The sequence below is a fragment of the Fusarium graminearum genome, chromosome 2 (assembly GCF_000240135.3).
Source record: "Fusarium graminearum PH-1 chromosome 2, whole genome shotgun sequence".
Classification (NCBI taxonomy): Eukaryota; Fungi; Ascomycota; class Sordariomycetes; order Hypocreales; family Nectriaceae; genus Fusarium; species Fusarium graminearum.
Genome location: NC_026475.1, coordinates 374,389 through 390,611, shown reverse-complemented (window position 1 = coordinate 390,611; position 16,223 = coordinate 374,389). Strand labels below are relative to the sequence as shown.

Below are 16,223 nucleotides of genomic sequence, written 5' to 3'. Positions count from 1 at the left end.
CTGACTAGAGTCGCCTCCCAAGGCTCGGAGTTCGGCCAAGCCAAAAAGCGGGTGAGGCAGCGTCGCCCCTCACCAATCACGAGATTTGATGGTTCGGAATGTTTCAATGGTGCAACTCAGACGCCTTGTACGCGTAATTGTGAATTAAATGGAAGATTATCGCTAAATTTAAAGTGAGGCCATTTTCATATCTCATTCGAGTCGATTCTTGTATTTGTTCATTTAGCGTGATATGTTCATTGGCTATATAGCCTTCTTTGGGCTTTGCGATTAAATATGCATTCTCCATCTCTTTCACCAGACCAATCCTTTATTGCACAAACTTGCTGCTCTCAACAGTGTACAGGTCAACGTACTCATCAACGGGGGTAGACTCGAGCTTCTTGGCATCCAGGTTGAGCTCCACAAGCTCCTTGACCCTGGCCTCGGGGTAGTGAGGGCCAAGGTGGCGCTTGTACTTCTCGAGGATGACGGGCTTGGCCTCCTCGCGGCGAAGACGGTGACCAAGAGGAGCCTCAACAGCGACCTCATCGAGGACAGTACCATCGTTAAGCTCAACGGTAAGAGCGTTGGAGATGGTTCGGAGCTTGGGGTCATGGTAATCCTTGGTGTACTGAGGATCCTCAACACACTTGATCTTTTGTCGGAGAGACTCGACAAGAGGAGAGGTGGCAGCCTCACCACCGTCGGTGTAGTCGGTGGCCTCGAGACGGCCAAAGACGAGCATGGTGGCGCACATGTACTGGATGCAGTGGTCACGGTCGGCAAAGTTGTCCATAGGCTTGAACTGCTTGTCGATAATTCGGATGCAAGCCTCGTGGGTTCGGCAAGTGATGGACTTGATGTCGGCAGCAGACTTGCCCTGGGACTTGAGGAGGTGGTGAATCTTTTCAGAGGCCTCGACGGCGGTTTGAGAGTGGAACTCGGCTGTGATGTGTTAGCTGGTTCATTTAGCAGAAGTGACAGACTTACCAGGGTAGGAGACCTTGAAGAGAACGTTCTCCATGACATAGCTTCCGTAGGGGCGCTGGAACTCAAACTTTTGACCCTTGAAGAGGACATCGTAGAAACCCCAGACGGGAGCGGACAGAACGGTGGGAACACCCTGCTCGCCCTTGAGGACCTTGAGAGCGAGGTTGACGGCACGCTGGCAAGCATCACCGGCAGCCCACGACTTTCGGGACATGGTGTTGGGTGTGTGGCGGTATGTTCGTAGAGACTGGCCATCAACCCAGGCCTGGGTGACAGCATCGGCAATCTGCTTCTCGTTGAGGCCGAGCATCTTGGAGACGACGGCGGTAGAGGCGACCTTGACGAGGACAACGTGGTCAAGACCGACCTTGTTGTAGGAGTTGAGAAGAGCCAAGCAGCCCTGAATCTCGTGGGCCTTGATCATGGCCTCGAGAACATCCTTGACGACAAAGGTTTTGCCGCCAGCGAGGTTGCCGCCGGCCTTGTTGGTACGGTTGATCCAGTCGGCGACAGCGAGGATGGCACCGAGGTTGTCAGAGGGGTGACCCCACTCAGCAGCGAGCCAGCAGTCGTTGAAGTCGAGCCATCGGATCATGGCACCAATGTTGAAGGCGGCGTTGACGGGGTCAAGCTGGAAGGGAGTACCAGGGACCTTGGGACCGTTGGGGACAACGGTGCCGGGGACGATGGGTCCAAGGAGCTTAGAGCACTCCTTGAACCTCAATCCCTCGAGGCCGCAGCCGAGAGTGTCGAGAAGAATCCATCGAGCAGTGTCGAACTATAGAATCCGAATTAGTTTCAGTCGTTACAAGGTCAATTGAGACCAATTGATGTCGTGGTGTTGAAGCGCAAGGCGGGGTATTGCGGGGTGCAAAGTTCAGTACTCACAGCAAGCTCAGAGTCAATGGTCTTGTTGGCGACATAGTCGGCAATGTCCTTGATCTCAGGATCGTATTCACGAGGTGCGGAAGACATGTCGGGAGCTCCAGAGAATTTGGTAGCAGATGTTGAAAAGGCAGCTCCGTGCGAAGCGGGAAGCGAAGAGCGAGCAGCTAGAGCTGAGCGGGCCACAAGAGGGGCAGCGACACGAAGACCCCGGGGAGATTGGAAGCGCAGCTGCTTGGTGGCCGTTCGCAGGGTCCTGTTAACAGCAGACATAGTAGATGTCTGAGTCTTGACTTTCTTCTTCTTGCTGTGAGCGGAAGAAGAATCAATTGGGGAGGGGTATCACGATGCAGAGAAAAAAAGAAATGGCCTCTGGTATCCTGGCTTGGAGAAGCTGATATTGATAACTTTCGGCTATTATCCTTGGGGATCCTATCGTTAGGTTACCGTACCTATCCTCGGCTACCCGCTGGATCCATTTCGTACTGTGTTGTCCGCATGAAAATGGGTGGGTTTACAGTGCGTACAGTGTTTGGCCTCGACAGCAGGGGTTTTACGACTTTTTCACATGGCCAATCAAAGTCATCAATTGTTATCATGGCTTCACCTAGAAAGAGTTGGAGATGTCGTCCGTTACTGGCTTTAGACGAATGGAATGAGGTGTCTTTTATTGATATCAAGTATCAAGTCCTGGGCTTGTACGATACAATAAGCATCTATCTAGCTTAAATTGGCAGTGTTGATGGAAGATGTAAACAAAAGCCAAAAAGAAACTCACGATCATGAGTCGAGTCAACCACCAAGGTTGTGGTGTTGTTCGTAGGTCCTACTCAGGTTAAAGCTTTGGACATCCATGGGTGCCTCCGGATCAACCCTACATATACCTACTGTAGAAGCTTGCATCAAATCCATCATTTTCAGACAACCTCGCGTCTATCACCGAGATGTTTCTTTGCAGCTGATTGAGCCTCTTGATTCCCCATCTACCCCAGTTTCCCCTCGTTAAAATCTGGGGTCACTTACTCCACGCTGATTCGGATATACGACTTGGGCACCGACTGTTCCGACCGAGGATAGAATCCCATGTGGGTTCTTGACGGCCAGCGAAGGATATCCATGGCTGTAGTGTGGGTGGATGTCTGTAGTCTGAACTAAACAAATGAATGTGTACAGCATCAATGACGAAACACATCTGCCAAATCTGCAACGATCTTGGTGAGTTCAAATAGAATGGCAGTGTGGTCTCTTGATGCTATCGCCCAATTAAAAATTGTGCCTGATGGATTGTTAGATCTCGATCTAGGAGAGTTATGACGATAGCTTACATGCGCGGCGATTACATTTGCATAATTGCCCGCGGCAATAGGTTTAAATTGACAGGGATGCGTTGAGTATCATGCATGTTATATCCGTAACTATCTTGGTGTTGTTTGAAGCAACGACATGAGCTTCAGATCGTGATGAGAGGCACTTCTCTCGGCCACAACCATGCGTTTAAATGAGGCAGATAAAATTCAATCAAAGCGAAAACATGCCCCCTACGTCAGTTTCAACTCTGATGGACTGAGGCCTCAATAATTCGTATTCTGTAGCGAGGCCATGACATTGCATCGCTTACAGGCTGTGGCGTATGTCATTGCATGGTGCTGCCTTGATCACATCACAAATAATTACAGGTCAAGGATGAGAAGCGAGCAATTTGATAAGATCAACGTGATTTTGCGGCCCGAAAAATAGCTGCGGATCGTGCAAGATCGTGACTTTCGAGATCGAGGTTTGTGCCCGTAGGGTAGGTAATCGAGCGCGTCACTGGCATCATTTTAGTTGAACGCACATTCATCAGTGACAAAGTCGATTAAAATATTCCCATTCTAAAATCACCAAAACATCGAAAACAAGTCACGCCGTTTGAATTAGAGAAAAATCTAGCTCTGAACGAACCCTAATCTCCCCGTTCAACGTGCGATGACGGTAGGTGATGGCGATCCTCTAGCAGCTGCGACTAGCTGAACTGTCGTCATGAGCCATCATGTTCCTGAAAGACCCCGAATCGAAAAGTCTTAGCGGCGAACTGAGTCTGGATAGAATCGCTGCAAGTTTGGATATTTGAGATTGCAGGCTCAAACTGGTTTCGTCATTGTTCCGTCGCTTGGATCCATGTTGAAGTGCAATCAAGATTGAAGATACTTGGTGACTTGATTCTGTCGATGTCCGGAGACTCGAGAGATTTAAACATCGGAAACGAATTAATGATAATCCCGGTCCTGATGCTACCGTCTGTCGGCTGTGATCTACGCTTTGGTCGACTGGTTTGGGAATCGTAGTATGGCGAGGCTGGCACAGCAGTAGGCTCTCTGCAATCTATTACAGATAGACATAAGCATGGGATGAGACATGCATTCATATGGAGGGCTGGAAGAGTCGACACCCGTTGATAATTAACGACGCGTGTTAATGACACCCTTTGTGATAGTTACCCCAGCAAGGCGGCAAATGCCGTTGAAACTAACCATGCAGTGTGTGATGAGGCCTAGAATGCTTCCTTTTGCTGTTAGTAAGTGCCGATGTTCAGGAACGCGAGGTGTCGACAGATCGGAAACTTGGAGCCGGCAAGGATGTAAGATGCGTTTCCCATATAAATTCTGTATCGGCAGTAAAAAAAAAAGCAACTCCAATTAATTGTCAGGCCATTCTGGATGTAACTGAGGGGCCAAGTTGACAGGACGTCTAGAACCCCTGTCCGGGTCTAGTTCTGGGTCTGGATAGGTCTGGTTCCGCTCGATGGGCGTGTGCGAGCGCCTTACCTGCAGATCAGAGTGATTCTGGATGGCTGAATGACTTGTATACAGACACAAGACGAATGGTATCTGCATGTTGTTCATGAAACTAAACATCCAACAATGTAGAGCAAGATAGCAGACACGCTACCAGAGTCTAGATGCCGTCTATTAAGTCTCTTCAATTAGCCCTCAATTCGCTTTTCAAGTCATGATGTCATTGGACCCTGGATTTTATGATCGCGGTGACGGCTGAGGCTTAACTGAGATCGAGAAGTCGAGACACGACACGACGCGTACAGTACTACTCTACGGCTACATCGCGCCAGAGGAAAGAGAAATTTACTCTCCCAAACTCGGCTGCCCCTTGTCTCACAGCGCACACGCCCCCGAGCAGCGATTCGAGCCATGGCAATGTCGATGGGTATGTTGATAACCGTACCGCCGCATCGCATCGACGCATCCCCTCAGAAGGCTCAGATCATGTAGTACAGAATACATAAAAAGAAGTGAGGCGGAAAAGGAACCATGATTTCGGACGTGAGGCTTGATATGGTAGCATGGCGGTTTCTGTTCTAAGAGTCGAGGCGACCAAGACTGATAAATCCAGACATGATTGACGTTTCTAAAAAAGGGGACTGTCAGACTGTCTACATGTCCCTTGTCTCCATGTCAATCATCAGCTTTATAGGTACAAGGCCCCTGTAGATGGAACAAAAGCCATCTTCTGCAGTGCGCGTCGTCCCGGGGCTTTTAACAGCTCTCGTACTTGTTCAATTGAAGAGAACCCCTGTCATTGTCACCTTCGATCCGCATGAAGCTACAGGGTTGCTCCGATCTCGAGCTTTACAACAGAGCCATGGGAATCGTCCATCGTCGCTCCCAAAGTTGTGAGAAAAGAGAAGAAAAGCATTTTGATCAATTCAATTCTAGCGCTCGGGCCGATCAGGGTCCAAAATGACGATTTTACTTTGTCCACTCTTTCCTTTCTTTTTTGTCTGTAAACCTGTCTTTTCTTTTCTTTTCTTTTTTCTGTATCATCTCGTGTTTGTTGGACGAATTATAGGCCGATTTTGTAAAATGGCCGTGGCATCTATCTGAACCACAAGAACCTCGATTGTCTATCGCGGCTAATAAATCGGATCTAGCGTACTCTGTACCGATCACTGAACCTGCAGGTCCCGTTGACCTAAATCGCCGTTGTCTTAATCCCCAGTTGCCCATTGATTGTCATCGTCATCAATTCTTTGCCCCCGTTGTTCCTTATTCTTTTACTGCGGTTGGTTGATTTGCACTTGAACCCGTTCTTGTCTCATCTGCTGTCTCCTCATCTCATCATCTGAATTAGGGGACTTGATGCCATCATTCATGGTTCCCCAGTACCCACACTATCGAGTTCATCACAATACCACGCTAGGATCCCGACTACTTCTCTCATCTCATCCTCAAGGGTCCGATATATACACCCCCGCCTACGACGTTCTTGCTTGCTTTGTTTCGCTTCACACTATCCCTTGGCTAGGACCGTTGAAAGTTCCTCCTGTAAGCTAAGCAAGGCTAAGCTACGGTGGTGTGTCGAACTGCAGCTTATATAGTAGCAGAGACATCCTGAGTATTTAGTATATCCATTATCTATTTACTCACCGTTCCTTATCGACCCAGACTTGGCTCTCACACAAGCCTTTATATATCCCTTTTTGAGTTACCAGACTCATTCGTTGAAGAACTTGTCCAGTTCAGTTCCGTTAGATTCCTTGCCTTATTCGTCCCCTATCCTCGTTCAGCAATCCACTAACACAACTGCAACACTGCTGCACCTGCAGTACGGGGCCTCCCACTACCTACCTTACTGAGACCAACAAAAGAAAATACTCGGTGGCCGAAATATCAGGCCCCATCCCAGTTACCCCTTTGACCCATCTCACAACCTGCAGAGATCTGGCAATCGTGTCCCCTTAAATTCTCCCAGGAAACAAAAGGACCGACGCATCACCACAACACTTCAATCCCACGACAACTACATTCACCATGGCTGGGAATAAACTCCTCGTCTATTTACTTCGCCGCGACCTCCGGGCCACCGACAATCCCATCCTCCACCACCTGGCCACTTCTGACCACGGCTTCACTCACCTCCTTCCCATCTACATCCTCCCCCCTCATCAGATCGAAACATCCGGCTTTGTCGTTGAAGGCCAAAAGTCCCCATACCCACTAGCCAAGAGTCAGGTCGGTCGTTTCTGGCGATGTGGCCCCCTACGAGCCAAGTTCCAGGCCGAGTGTATCTGGGATGTCAAGAAGAACTTTGAAAACATTGGCAGTGGCATGCTGATTCGAATCGGCAAGTTTGATGATGTCTTGAAGCACTTGATCAAGTCGTTGAATGAAGACCATCAATCTATCGACACCGTCTGGATGACTGAGGAGCCTTCGAAAGAAGAGCTGGACGATCAGACCGCTGTTGCTTCTGTGTGCTCTAAGGAGGGCATTGGCTTCAAACTCTGGCATGATGAAAAGTATTTCATTGATGAGTAAGTTCTCGTCTCCCGTATGGAAACTCGTCACTAATCCCTCTCAAAGTCGTGACAATGGACTAAAAGATCCACAAGATACCCCTGATGTGTTTACGACTTATAGAAAGACACAAGAGCCCTTGCGAGAGCGTCCTCGCCCACCTCTACCCCGTCCGCAGGCCGGATCTTTGCCTTCCTTTCCTTCATGGATCCCACCACAACAAGCCCCTTTTAGAATTCCCGACGATTATGACGAATTCGAACGACTCTTGCTAGAACCAGTCAAAGCTCCCATCATCTCTGACCCTCCACAGTTCCCTGAAGGGGCCAAATCTGCTCATCCATTCAAGGGTGGCGAGACGCCTGCCTGGGACCGTCTCTACCATCTCATCAAATCAGGAGCAATGACGACTTACCAAGAGACCAGGAACGGTCTATTGGGGACGGAATACAGCACGAAACTGAGTGCCTTTCTGGCCATGGGCACAATCACCGCTCGGTCAATCCATGCGGAACTTGTCAAGTTCGAAGATGGCTCGGAAGAGAGCTACTCCAGAGGATTTGGTTTCGGCAAAGGGGAAAATGAAGGAACGCGGGCTGTACGTTTCGAGTTGTTATGGCGCGATTACATGCGACTCTGCACTTTTAAATTCCGAACTCGACTCTTTAAGATCGATGGGTTTAAGGGAGCTAGTGGAAACTATACCAAAAAATGGCTTACAGATCGTGAAGAAGATGCTGAACCCGATCAAAACCCAACTCCAGCACAAGTCAAAGACATGATCGACCGTTGGATACGTGGCACTACAGGCATGGGCCTAGTCGACGCTTCGCAAAGAGAGCTTCAGCTGACAGGCTACACCAGTAATAGAGCACGCCAGAACGTCGCTTCTTACCTCACAAAGTCTTTGGGAATAGACTGGAGACTTGGAGCAGAATACTATGAGCAATCACTTATTGATTATGACACTCATAGCAATTGGGGAAATTGGCAATACCAGGCCTCGTGTGGCAACGACCCTCGATCGAGATCCTTCAATCAGGTAAAGCAAGCATTCGATTATGATCAAGATGGTCGCTTTACCCGCACATGGGTCAATGAGGTCAAATCGATCGACCGACTTGAGCATGTGTTTCAGATTTGCACCTGCCCCAAACAGGAGTTGGAAAAACACGGTCTTTCAGACAATATCATGGTCACAAACCCCCTGAAAAGGATTGATTTTTCTGTTACAAAGCCTAGAGGAAACCGGAGGCCGTATCGCTGGCGAAAGCAGGGAGACCGTGGCCGAGGAGGAAGAGGAGGGAGAGGTGGAGGCACAGGGAATACTTCTGGAAATGGTGACAATCGTCATAACGAACCTTCTCCTCCTAATGGTGGCAATCGTCACAACGATTTTTCGCCTGCTAATGGTGGCTCATACATGCAGGGTCAGCCAATTTCAGGAGGCTATCAACAAATGGCTTGGCGAGGTAATAGCCATGGATTACCTTCGGGAAGAGGTTACAATTCTCGTCAGTACATGCTGGACTACTCTCAGCAACAACAGCAACCCCAACACCAGCTCCAACATTACTACGCTCATCAACAACATCAACACCCACACCCACGTCAACAGCAGCAACAATTCTATCACCAAATACCTCCACATATCTAGTGACAGGCGTTTTGGGAAATAAATCATTGGCTGTTGTTGGGGATTTTGGACGTTTGACTTAGACAAAACATAAGGTTCTGGTTAGCCACGTGGGGTACATGGGGCTCATCGGATGGGATGTAACCTAATTGGCTCAACGCGACCCACTCAATCCTTACCGCGACCACATCATGTGAAGGCGTGAAGATGGAGTTGGGGTTTTGGAATAAATTAAATGTATTTTTTCTTGCATAAGCAAATATTTGTATCTATCTGTCTACACCTAGAAGTCACGCTTTAACTCTGTGCTACATGGTTCAAAATATGGTGGAGTGGATTGCACTCAGCAGATGCACCTACTTGACAGCTAATTGTAACTGATCGATCTTTGACCATCTGTAGATCCCCCTGGTAATATATGAGACAAGCCGCATAATACCACCTGCTGGAGGTTGCATTGGAGAAGATATCAATCTACGTGTATACCTAAGATAAGTAAATGGGAAAAAGCCAAACGAAAGCCCCCCCTTGACTCAATGTGTCGGTGTTTCTGATATGGCGTTCCTACGCCCTCCTTGACCACCAAACACCTGAGGTAAGGTGGCTTCTATTTAGTGAGATATAGATTGGTCACTTTCGTATATGTAGGCATGCCAGTGTCAGGGCCCTCGCGTGACAATAACTTCAACATGGCAGGTTCGTGATACCCCGTGTCTACTAAAGCTTGCATAGCGTCATGCAACCAACAAATACTTTTGTCTGCATCTAGAAAAGTGTTTTATTTCTGATGTCCAAATACTGCATTCGATTATCTAGCCAGTAAGTATCGAGAAACCAGGATTGCCGTGCAAGTTTCTGTAGGATCACACAACACATTTTCTTTCCTACAGACTCCGACAATAACTTCAGGCCTCGATGAAGTTGTGAAAGGTATGCCAACCAAACTACTTCTTGGGTCTTATTTTGGCGTTGCCAAGTTGTTCTTGTGCGTAGCTAGATGCTCAATACCTAAGCTGTGTGTTGTTCTGAAGAGGAAATTCATCCCCTTCTCGATATCGTCACTCTCATATTTAACCTCGCCGTAAGCTTACTGCTTTCGCGGTACACAACCATACCAGACGATTTCGTTCGTAATGTACTGTATCTGGTGTAAGAGATGTCTTTCTTTACTTGACTGCAATTTCCAGTGCTTGCGAAATGTCTAAAGAAGCGCGGTAATATTGCGATGCCTCGCATCACGTGCGATAGACCGGTCTCAAACCAGCAGACCTGACCTAGCTGAAGGATCAACTTAGCCTCGTAGCACACCGAAATACGTTTAATCTCAAGGCAGAATCGCTGATACAACAATGGTATCTAATCCCATTCAATACTATTGACACCATCTCTCATCTTACCCAACCTCATTAACGTACCGACATTCCTCGAGCTCACCCAACATCATTGACGCAATGAGAGTCAGAAGAACCTGAGTGCGGTCCTCTGCTGCTGCCCCTGAGCCGTCCTTGCTTCCACTGTCGAAACTGGGGTCTGCGTTAGAAGTAGGTGCCCACTGCTCTCGTTAGGTAGGTTAATAAAAGCGCTTGATACGCTGCGATGCAAAAACAGACAGTAGACGCATATTACTATTATCTGTTAATAATAAAAGAAGAATAGAGAAAAACAAAAAAAAGAGATGCCCCCCCTGCCCTTCCCCCTCTTGTGTTGACGATTCTAAGCGGGAAGAGTGTATCCTAGGTCGGTTTTCTTTTCTTTTGTACACTCTTCCCGCTTCCTCCAGGATTTGAATCCAGCACCTTCGTGTGTTAACGATTTGAGTGGGCAGGAAGCGAATCCTCCGTTTCTTCCTTTTGTACGCTCTTCCCGCTTAACCATTTGGGCCAGGGGGGCTTTATTTAATAAACCGAAAGGTAGTCTTGGTATATATAGCTACACAGGCCTAATATAATGATAATTGCAGGCTGCGCAGTAGGATATTGTCCTCATTAAGTACTAAGGCGCAGGTCCGATACATGGCCTGCTCGTATAGCAGTCTGATGCAGCTTTCAATCGCAGCTCTTTAAGCCACCACTCCTTACAACCTGGACACGACCCTTGGGATTAGTGAAACTGGCCGCCAGAAGCATAAGAGATGAAATTATTAGGTCATCTTATGTTGCTTATACCAGACCCTTAGGCCTTTTTATTTCTGTATACTAAGACGTAGGGAGCTAACGAGCTTGACCTCGTAGCGACAATGAGAAGTCGACCCTCGATTCAATTGACCGCGATATGCCAATGTCCTTTACAATAAAGCCCGATTACTCACTGGCCGTCCTTTCAACCGTAGAATGGCACGGTGGCTTCAGCCATTAACCGAGCACAGCACTTTACTACCAGCGCAAACACATTTCGTCCTATGTACAAAGGGTCAACGAATGACACATGCGAAATATGAAAGTAAAGATCATTCCTCCAAGCCCATCGGCGACGATTCAATCTTTATGGTTGCATTTAGACAACATATGCCTCTGAATATTTGCATTAATCTGAATGACACAAAGTATTGATTAGGCGACCATCTTTGAGTCTCTATAGGCCTTTACCTCGGGGTCAAGGCTAAATAACGGTTTCCCCTAACCAGGCAACCGAATCGAAGGACCGGGCTCCCATATTGCATAGTGGCTAGATGCCCACGAGCGTCACACCAAGCACCCAGCGAGCCGAGGCCGTTTTGATTGACCTTCTCGCCAGTTCATGTTTTGTCCATGCCAATGAACCAATCTGCTTTCGTATTGAGCTGTGGAAGGTCAATTACAGGACACACTGCCCAACATCTGAGAGCCTGCACCGTGACACAGTCACCCATATGCAAACCTGAACCTTCACACTAGTCACCATTGCTATCCGATTCAAGCTGGAACGGTCATGACACAGGTTCTCGCAAACGTGGTCCAGAGAAACACGAGTCGACCCTTAAGCAAGCGATAACAGCGAGATCCCTTACCCTTCGCCCTACTTTCACTCGAGACTTGTTCATTTGTCTGGCATCAGATTGGGTCATTGGCGACGCTACGATGTTATGCTCCCTTTACGCAGGGACACACCCGAGTGAGGACTTACATTTCTTGCTAATAGTAGTAGTCACGACGCTACTTTTATTCGCGCCGCCCCTCAGCCCTACCACATATAGGATGAACAGAACACGTCTGATGTCTAGATCCTTCTCAGGGCTGCTCATACCCAAGTCACAGCGGGGCAGTAACATCATCAAACTAGTCTCTATACAGTCTGCTCGCTTTGGCAAGTCTCTACCCGACAACTTCAACAGACAAAATCTATGACGCCCCTGAACTTCCATCAATCACTACACGATCGTTTCGACGAGACACCAAACCTGCCAATACTATATAGCTGTTCAATCACATCGCTCCCGCCAGTCGATAAAATAAGTACCAGATCTAAGCCTTAGGAAGCTTGAAGACTACACTATACTGTTCTACAAGCAGGTCTCGGGTACTTGTATCGAAAGAGACGAACCCTAGCGATATGCCTCAGCCTATTTGTCGAGCACGACGAGCACGACGAGCACGACGAGCACGACGAGCGTAACGATCTTGAATAAAGGCTCTCCGAATTATCTAGCCAGCAACACAAATCACAGTTGGTAATGGAGGAAATCAAATAGTGCATCCCACTTCTCCACCCTCCCCTCAAACAAGTATCCGACTTATCCAAGGAAAGAGGCTTCGGCTTATGCAGGAAAAGAGTCTCGGACCTATCTAACAACAAGTCTCTGACCTATCTAAAGAAAGAGGCTCCAGCCTATCTAAGCAAAGAGTCTTCTACCTGGGTGTACGAGAAAACAGTGAGTCTCGGGACATATAGGAAGCAGCAACAGGAGTACCAGCAGCAGAAGTAGCACCAGCAACAACAACAACAACAGGAGCAGTAGCCTCTCCAGCAGGAACAGCAGGAACAGCAGGAACAGCAGGAACAGCAGGAACAGCAGGAACAGCAGGAACAGCAGGAACAGCAGGAACAGCAGGAACAGCAGCAGCAATAGCAGCAGCAACAACCGCGGCGTGAGTATCATGAGAAGCATGCGAAGCACGAGCAGCACCGACAGCAACGGCATGAGACCACTCAACGTCGCCTCCGATCCCAACCCCACACAGGAGGGCTACTCCTGCTCTAGCTACATCAATGAACTAGAACAGTCTTCTTCATGCATACCGGCGACATGAGTTGAAATTGTCAAGGGTATCTTGAAGATATCTGGAGTGTAACTTGCCACTTCCTGGGAGTCGGAGCTTTCGGGCATTAGCAAAAGCAATGTAGAAAGATGGAAATAGACGATGAGACATGGGAAGACACTGACTTTCAAGGTACCGAGCTTCTTCTTTCCGCATCGTCACAGCAGTATGCGCACAGATTAAATCAGTCGTTCTATGGAGAGCGCTCGAATTCGGCCATTCGGACTCAAACCTAATTTATCGACGCGTCCATCGTCATTTATCAGGTCTCCATCACCACCCAGCAACGACGTCTTCAAACAGACCTGATACAGTCAAGAGAACGTCAAGAGAACAAGATTTACAAAGGCCGAACTATAACCTGTCCACGGCCACAACTTCACGGGGTCTTGACTGAATGCATGGACAACACTGGCATGGTCCTGCAGCCCCGAATTACATGGCTGCCCTCATGGTTCTTCGATGTACGTATTGGAAGTAGCTCTCTCGTTCATTGACATGAGACTGACGATGTTGACAACTAGGTTCTCGCTGTGCTGTAGCTCATAGTCGCAATGCCAATCAGCAGTCAATTTTAGACACCCGATTATCGATATTACTACAAGTGTCGCCCAACCCACCAAACATTGAGGGCGCTTTCGAACGCCTGGCGCTTTTTATTCTTCTACAAGATCTCGGCTCATAATTCAGCAACCTCAATCCACGATGCCTGAGGGAACGCTCATTAATATAGATCCGTGGAACACGACTGGTTTTTAATTCAATCAACTGCCTTTACTGGTGATTCCTGTCACCCCCACGACGATGTTTTCTTTCTTCGTTCAACTCTTGGCAAACTAGATATCTAGGAGCGGCTATGGAAGATGCTCGATACGGACTAACCCAGAGCACTCATATCATCACGCCATTCTTGCGATCTCCAAAGCTACTTCTTCCCTCCATTCAAGCCTGATGGGCGAGACGACCGCCAAAGAAGGTACTCGGGCGTTTGACCCTCCAGCTTTACCAAGGCCCTCGACAACCGTTGATCTGAGTCTCCAAATCTCCAAATCTCCAAATTGGGGGTCCTCTTAACAAGGCCAAGTTTCCCGATGCAAACTTGACAGGGCAGTTGCTTAAACTCTATAATGTGTGCGACCGATAAATGAAGCTTCGATTGAGCCGCACAGACAGCAGCAACGTCCCTGGCAACCATTGCTCAATCAATTCACCAAACCTCCTGGCCAAGAGTCGGTAAATTCTAGTCTATACCCTGATCCTCATTGCTAACCACTTTCGCAGGCCTCGTACGACCTAACACCGGCTATCAAAAGACGAGCGATCAGCAGCCTTTGGTCTCAACTATCAAGCCAGCCGCCACGAAATTCTTGAATACCGAGAAGCTGGAATAGCTGCGCAAAGAGGCTACCGACCTTTGTACAAGCAAGAAACGCGACGCTTGCCACAGCAGAGGCAGTGAACGAATCTTGAATATACAAGCTTTGGCGCTCAAAGCACTGCGACCAGAGGGCTCACGCGATATTCCTACTTCGATCCCAAAGCTACTGCTTCTTTCTTCCTTCAGGCTCAGTCGGCCAAGTGCACAATTTCGTCCAAGCACGCAGGCTAGCGACGGCAACGATATCGGCGGTCACAACCAGGATATTATTCATGGTGGTGTTTCTGATGGCAGTGTTTCTGATGGCGGTTCTGATGGCGGTTCTGATGGTGTTTGTGATGGCGATGATTCTGGCGTCGGGGTTTCTCATGGCGGGATACGATGAGCAGATGTGCAGAAGGGCTGGCACTTGCTACATATGGCGAGTTATGAAGAACAGCAACAACAATCATGACAACAACGCCATTCGATAAGGGTGCATTCAACTACTGCCGCACGCCGCTTCTCTTCACCCGCCGAGGCATGGACTGGAAGCATGAACTATCCAGTAAGTTGACCTTTATCAGCACTGACTGAAGCTCGAGGCTAACATGCAACGAGGCACAAGACTGACTTGTCTTGATTCTTGACCGGAATTATCATCAACTCTTCCTGTCAACCAACAAAACTACCGCATGGTTCCGCAATATTACAGGTATGCCCTTCTATTTGCATTAATCAATTAGTAGTCTAACCGTTTCTTCTATACAGGCATTACACTTCATGGCAGGGTCGCAAGGTCACCAATTCGCGACAGAACAATGATGAGTGATGAGTGCGAGTTTGAACGAAACAACTACAAACAGCATTCGACAGGTCAACTCCTCAACTTCCAAGAATCATAGTCATGGGCGAACAAAGTACACGAACATCAACACACCATTCGGCCAATCTTCAGAGGCTTGCAACAACAAGATGAATCTCAATCAACACGTTGCAGGATCAACACTCTTCAAGACGGCCGAAATACCTTTGTTCTTATCCTCGCCATGGGCCTTCAACTAGCGAGCCATATGCACCATTACACCTCTCCCCAAGTCTTAGATATTGGGTTACTTGATCATATCATACAATATCATGCAGAGTATTACTTGTCACATTCACCATTGACAGTCACGTAATAAGGGAACAAATAGTAGACTCATGGTCAATTACTACCAAAACAAAAACCGACCCAGATTCCCTCACGTCAAAGTAAAAAATTCGTTATCTTCCTGAAGAGGGAGATAAAGTAAGACTCGACATACTTACTAAAGGCCCGAGGGGGGGAGGGGGGCGGCAGAGCAGAGGGAGCAGAGGGAGCAGAGGGAGCAGAGGGAGCAGAGGGAGCAGAGGGAGCAGAGGGAGCAGAGGGAAGGGGGCGGCACAGGGGCAGCAGGGGCTTCTCCTAGAATAGGAGGTCTCTCGATAGTGGGCGTGCCCACACGAACGGCCAGCTCGTTATAGGCAGCGAGAAACTCCTCTGGCATACGGCAGAGTCGGCCTTCACATGATCATAGCGACGACACTTAAAAATGGTTAGAGTACAGAGTACAGCGCATGGATATAGAAGTTTCAAACTAACATGGTGGCAATACAAATTGCCACGTCGACCGCCACCGCGGCCACCGCCGAAACCACCGAAACCACCGAAACCACCGAACGGGGGATAGGGAAAGAACATCTAAGAAACGTTAGTGCCTGATACTGAAGAGTAGTGTAATGTGAAGGTTCTGTGTCAACACAAGTAGGCAGAGAATAGTGGTAGTACTTACGATTCAGCGGAGGGTTTGCTCGATGTGATGATC

The 16,223-nt window shown here is 48.3% G+C and overlaps 3 protein-coding genes across 3 annotated transcripts; 1 reads left to right on the top strand and 2 right to left on the bottom strand.

The window, feature by feature from the left end:
- Positions 1-174: 174 nt before the first annotated feature.
- Positions 175-2,213, bottom strand: FGSG_08851 (2-methylcitrate dehydratase). Its single transcript, XM_011321559.1, has 3 exons — positions 1,861-2,213; positions 973-1,750; positions 175-927 (listed from the first exon to the last, which is right to left on the bottom strand). Exons 1-3 carry the CDS (start codon positions 2,128-2,130, stop codon positions 311-313), a joined length of 1,665 nt encoding a protein of 554 aa, XP_011319861.1. The 5' UTR covers positions 2,131-2,213; the 3' UTR covers positions 175-310.
- A 4,449-nt stretch (positions 2,214-6,662) lies between these two features.
- Positions 6,663-8,805, top strand: FGSG_08852 (uncharacterized protein; the record flags this gene model as incomplete). The annotated part of the gene is made up of 2 exons (XM_011321558.1): positions 6,663-7,165; positions 7,272-8,805. The coding sequence occupies 2 exons, from the start codon at positions 6,663-6,665 to the stop codon at positions 8,803-8,805; spliced, it is 2,037 nt and encodes a 678-aa protein (XP_011319860.1).
- A 3,803-nt stretch (positions 8,806-12,608) lies between these two features.
- Positions 12,609-13,087, bottom strand: FGSG_08853 (uncharacterized protein; the record flags this gene model as incomplete). Its single annotated transcript, XM_011321557.1, has 2 exons — positions 12,609-12,955; positions 13,000-13,087. 2 exons carry the CDS (start codon positions 13,085-13,087, stop codon positions 12,609-12,611), a joined length of 435 nt encoding a protein of 144 aa, XP_011319859.1.
- Positions 13,088-16,223: the final 3,136 nt, after the last annotated feature.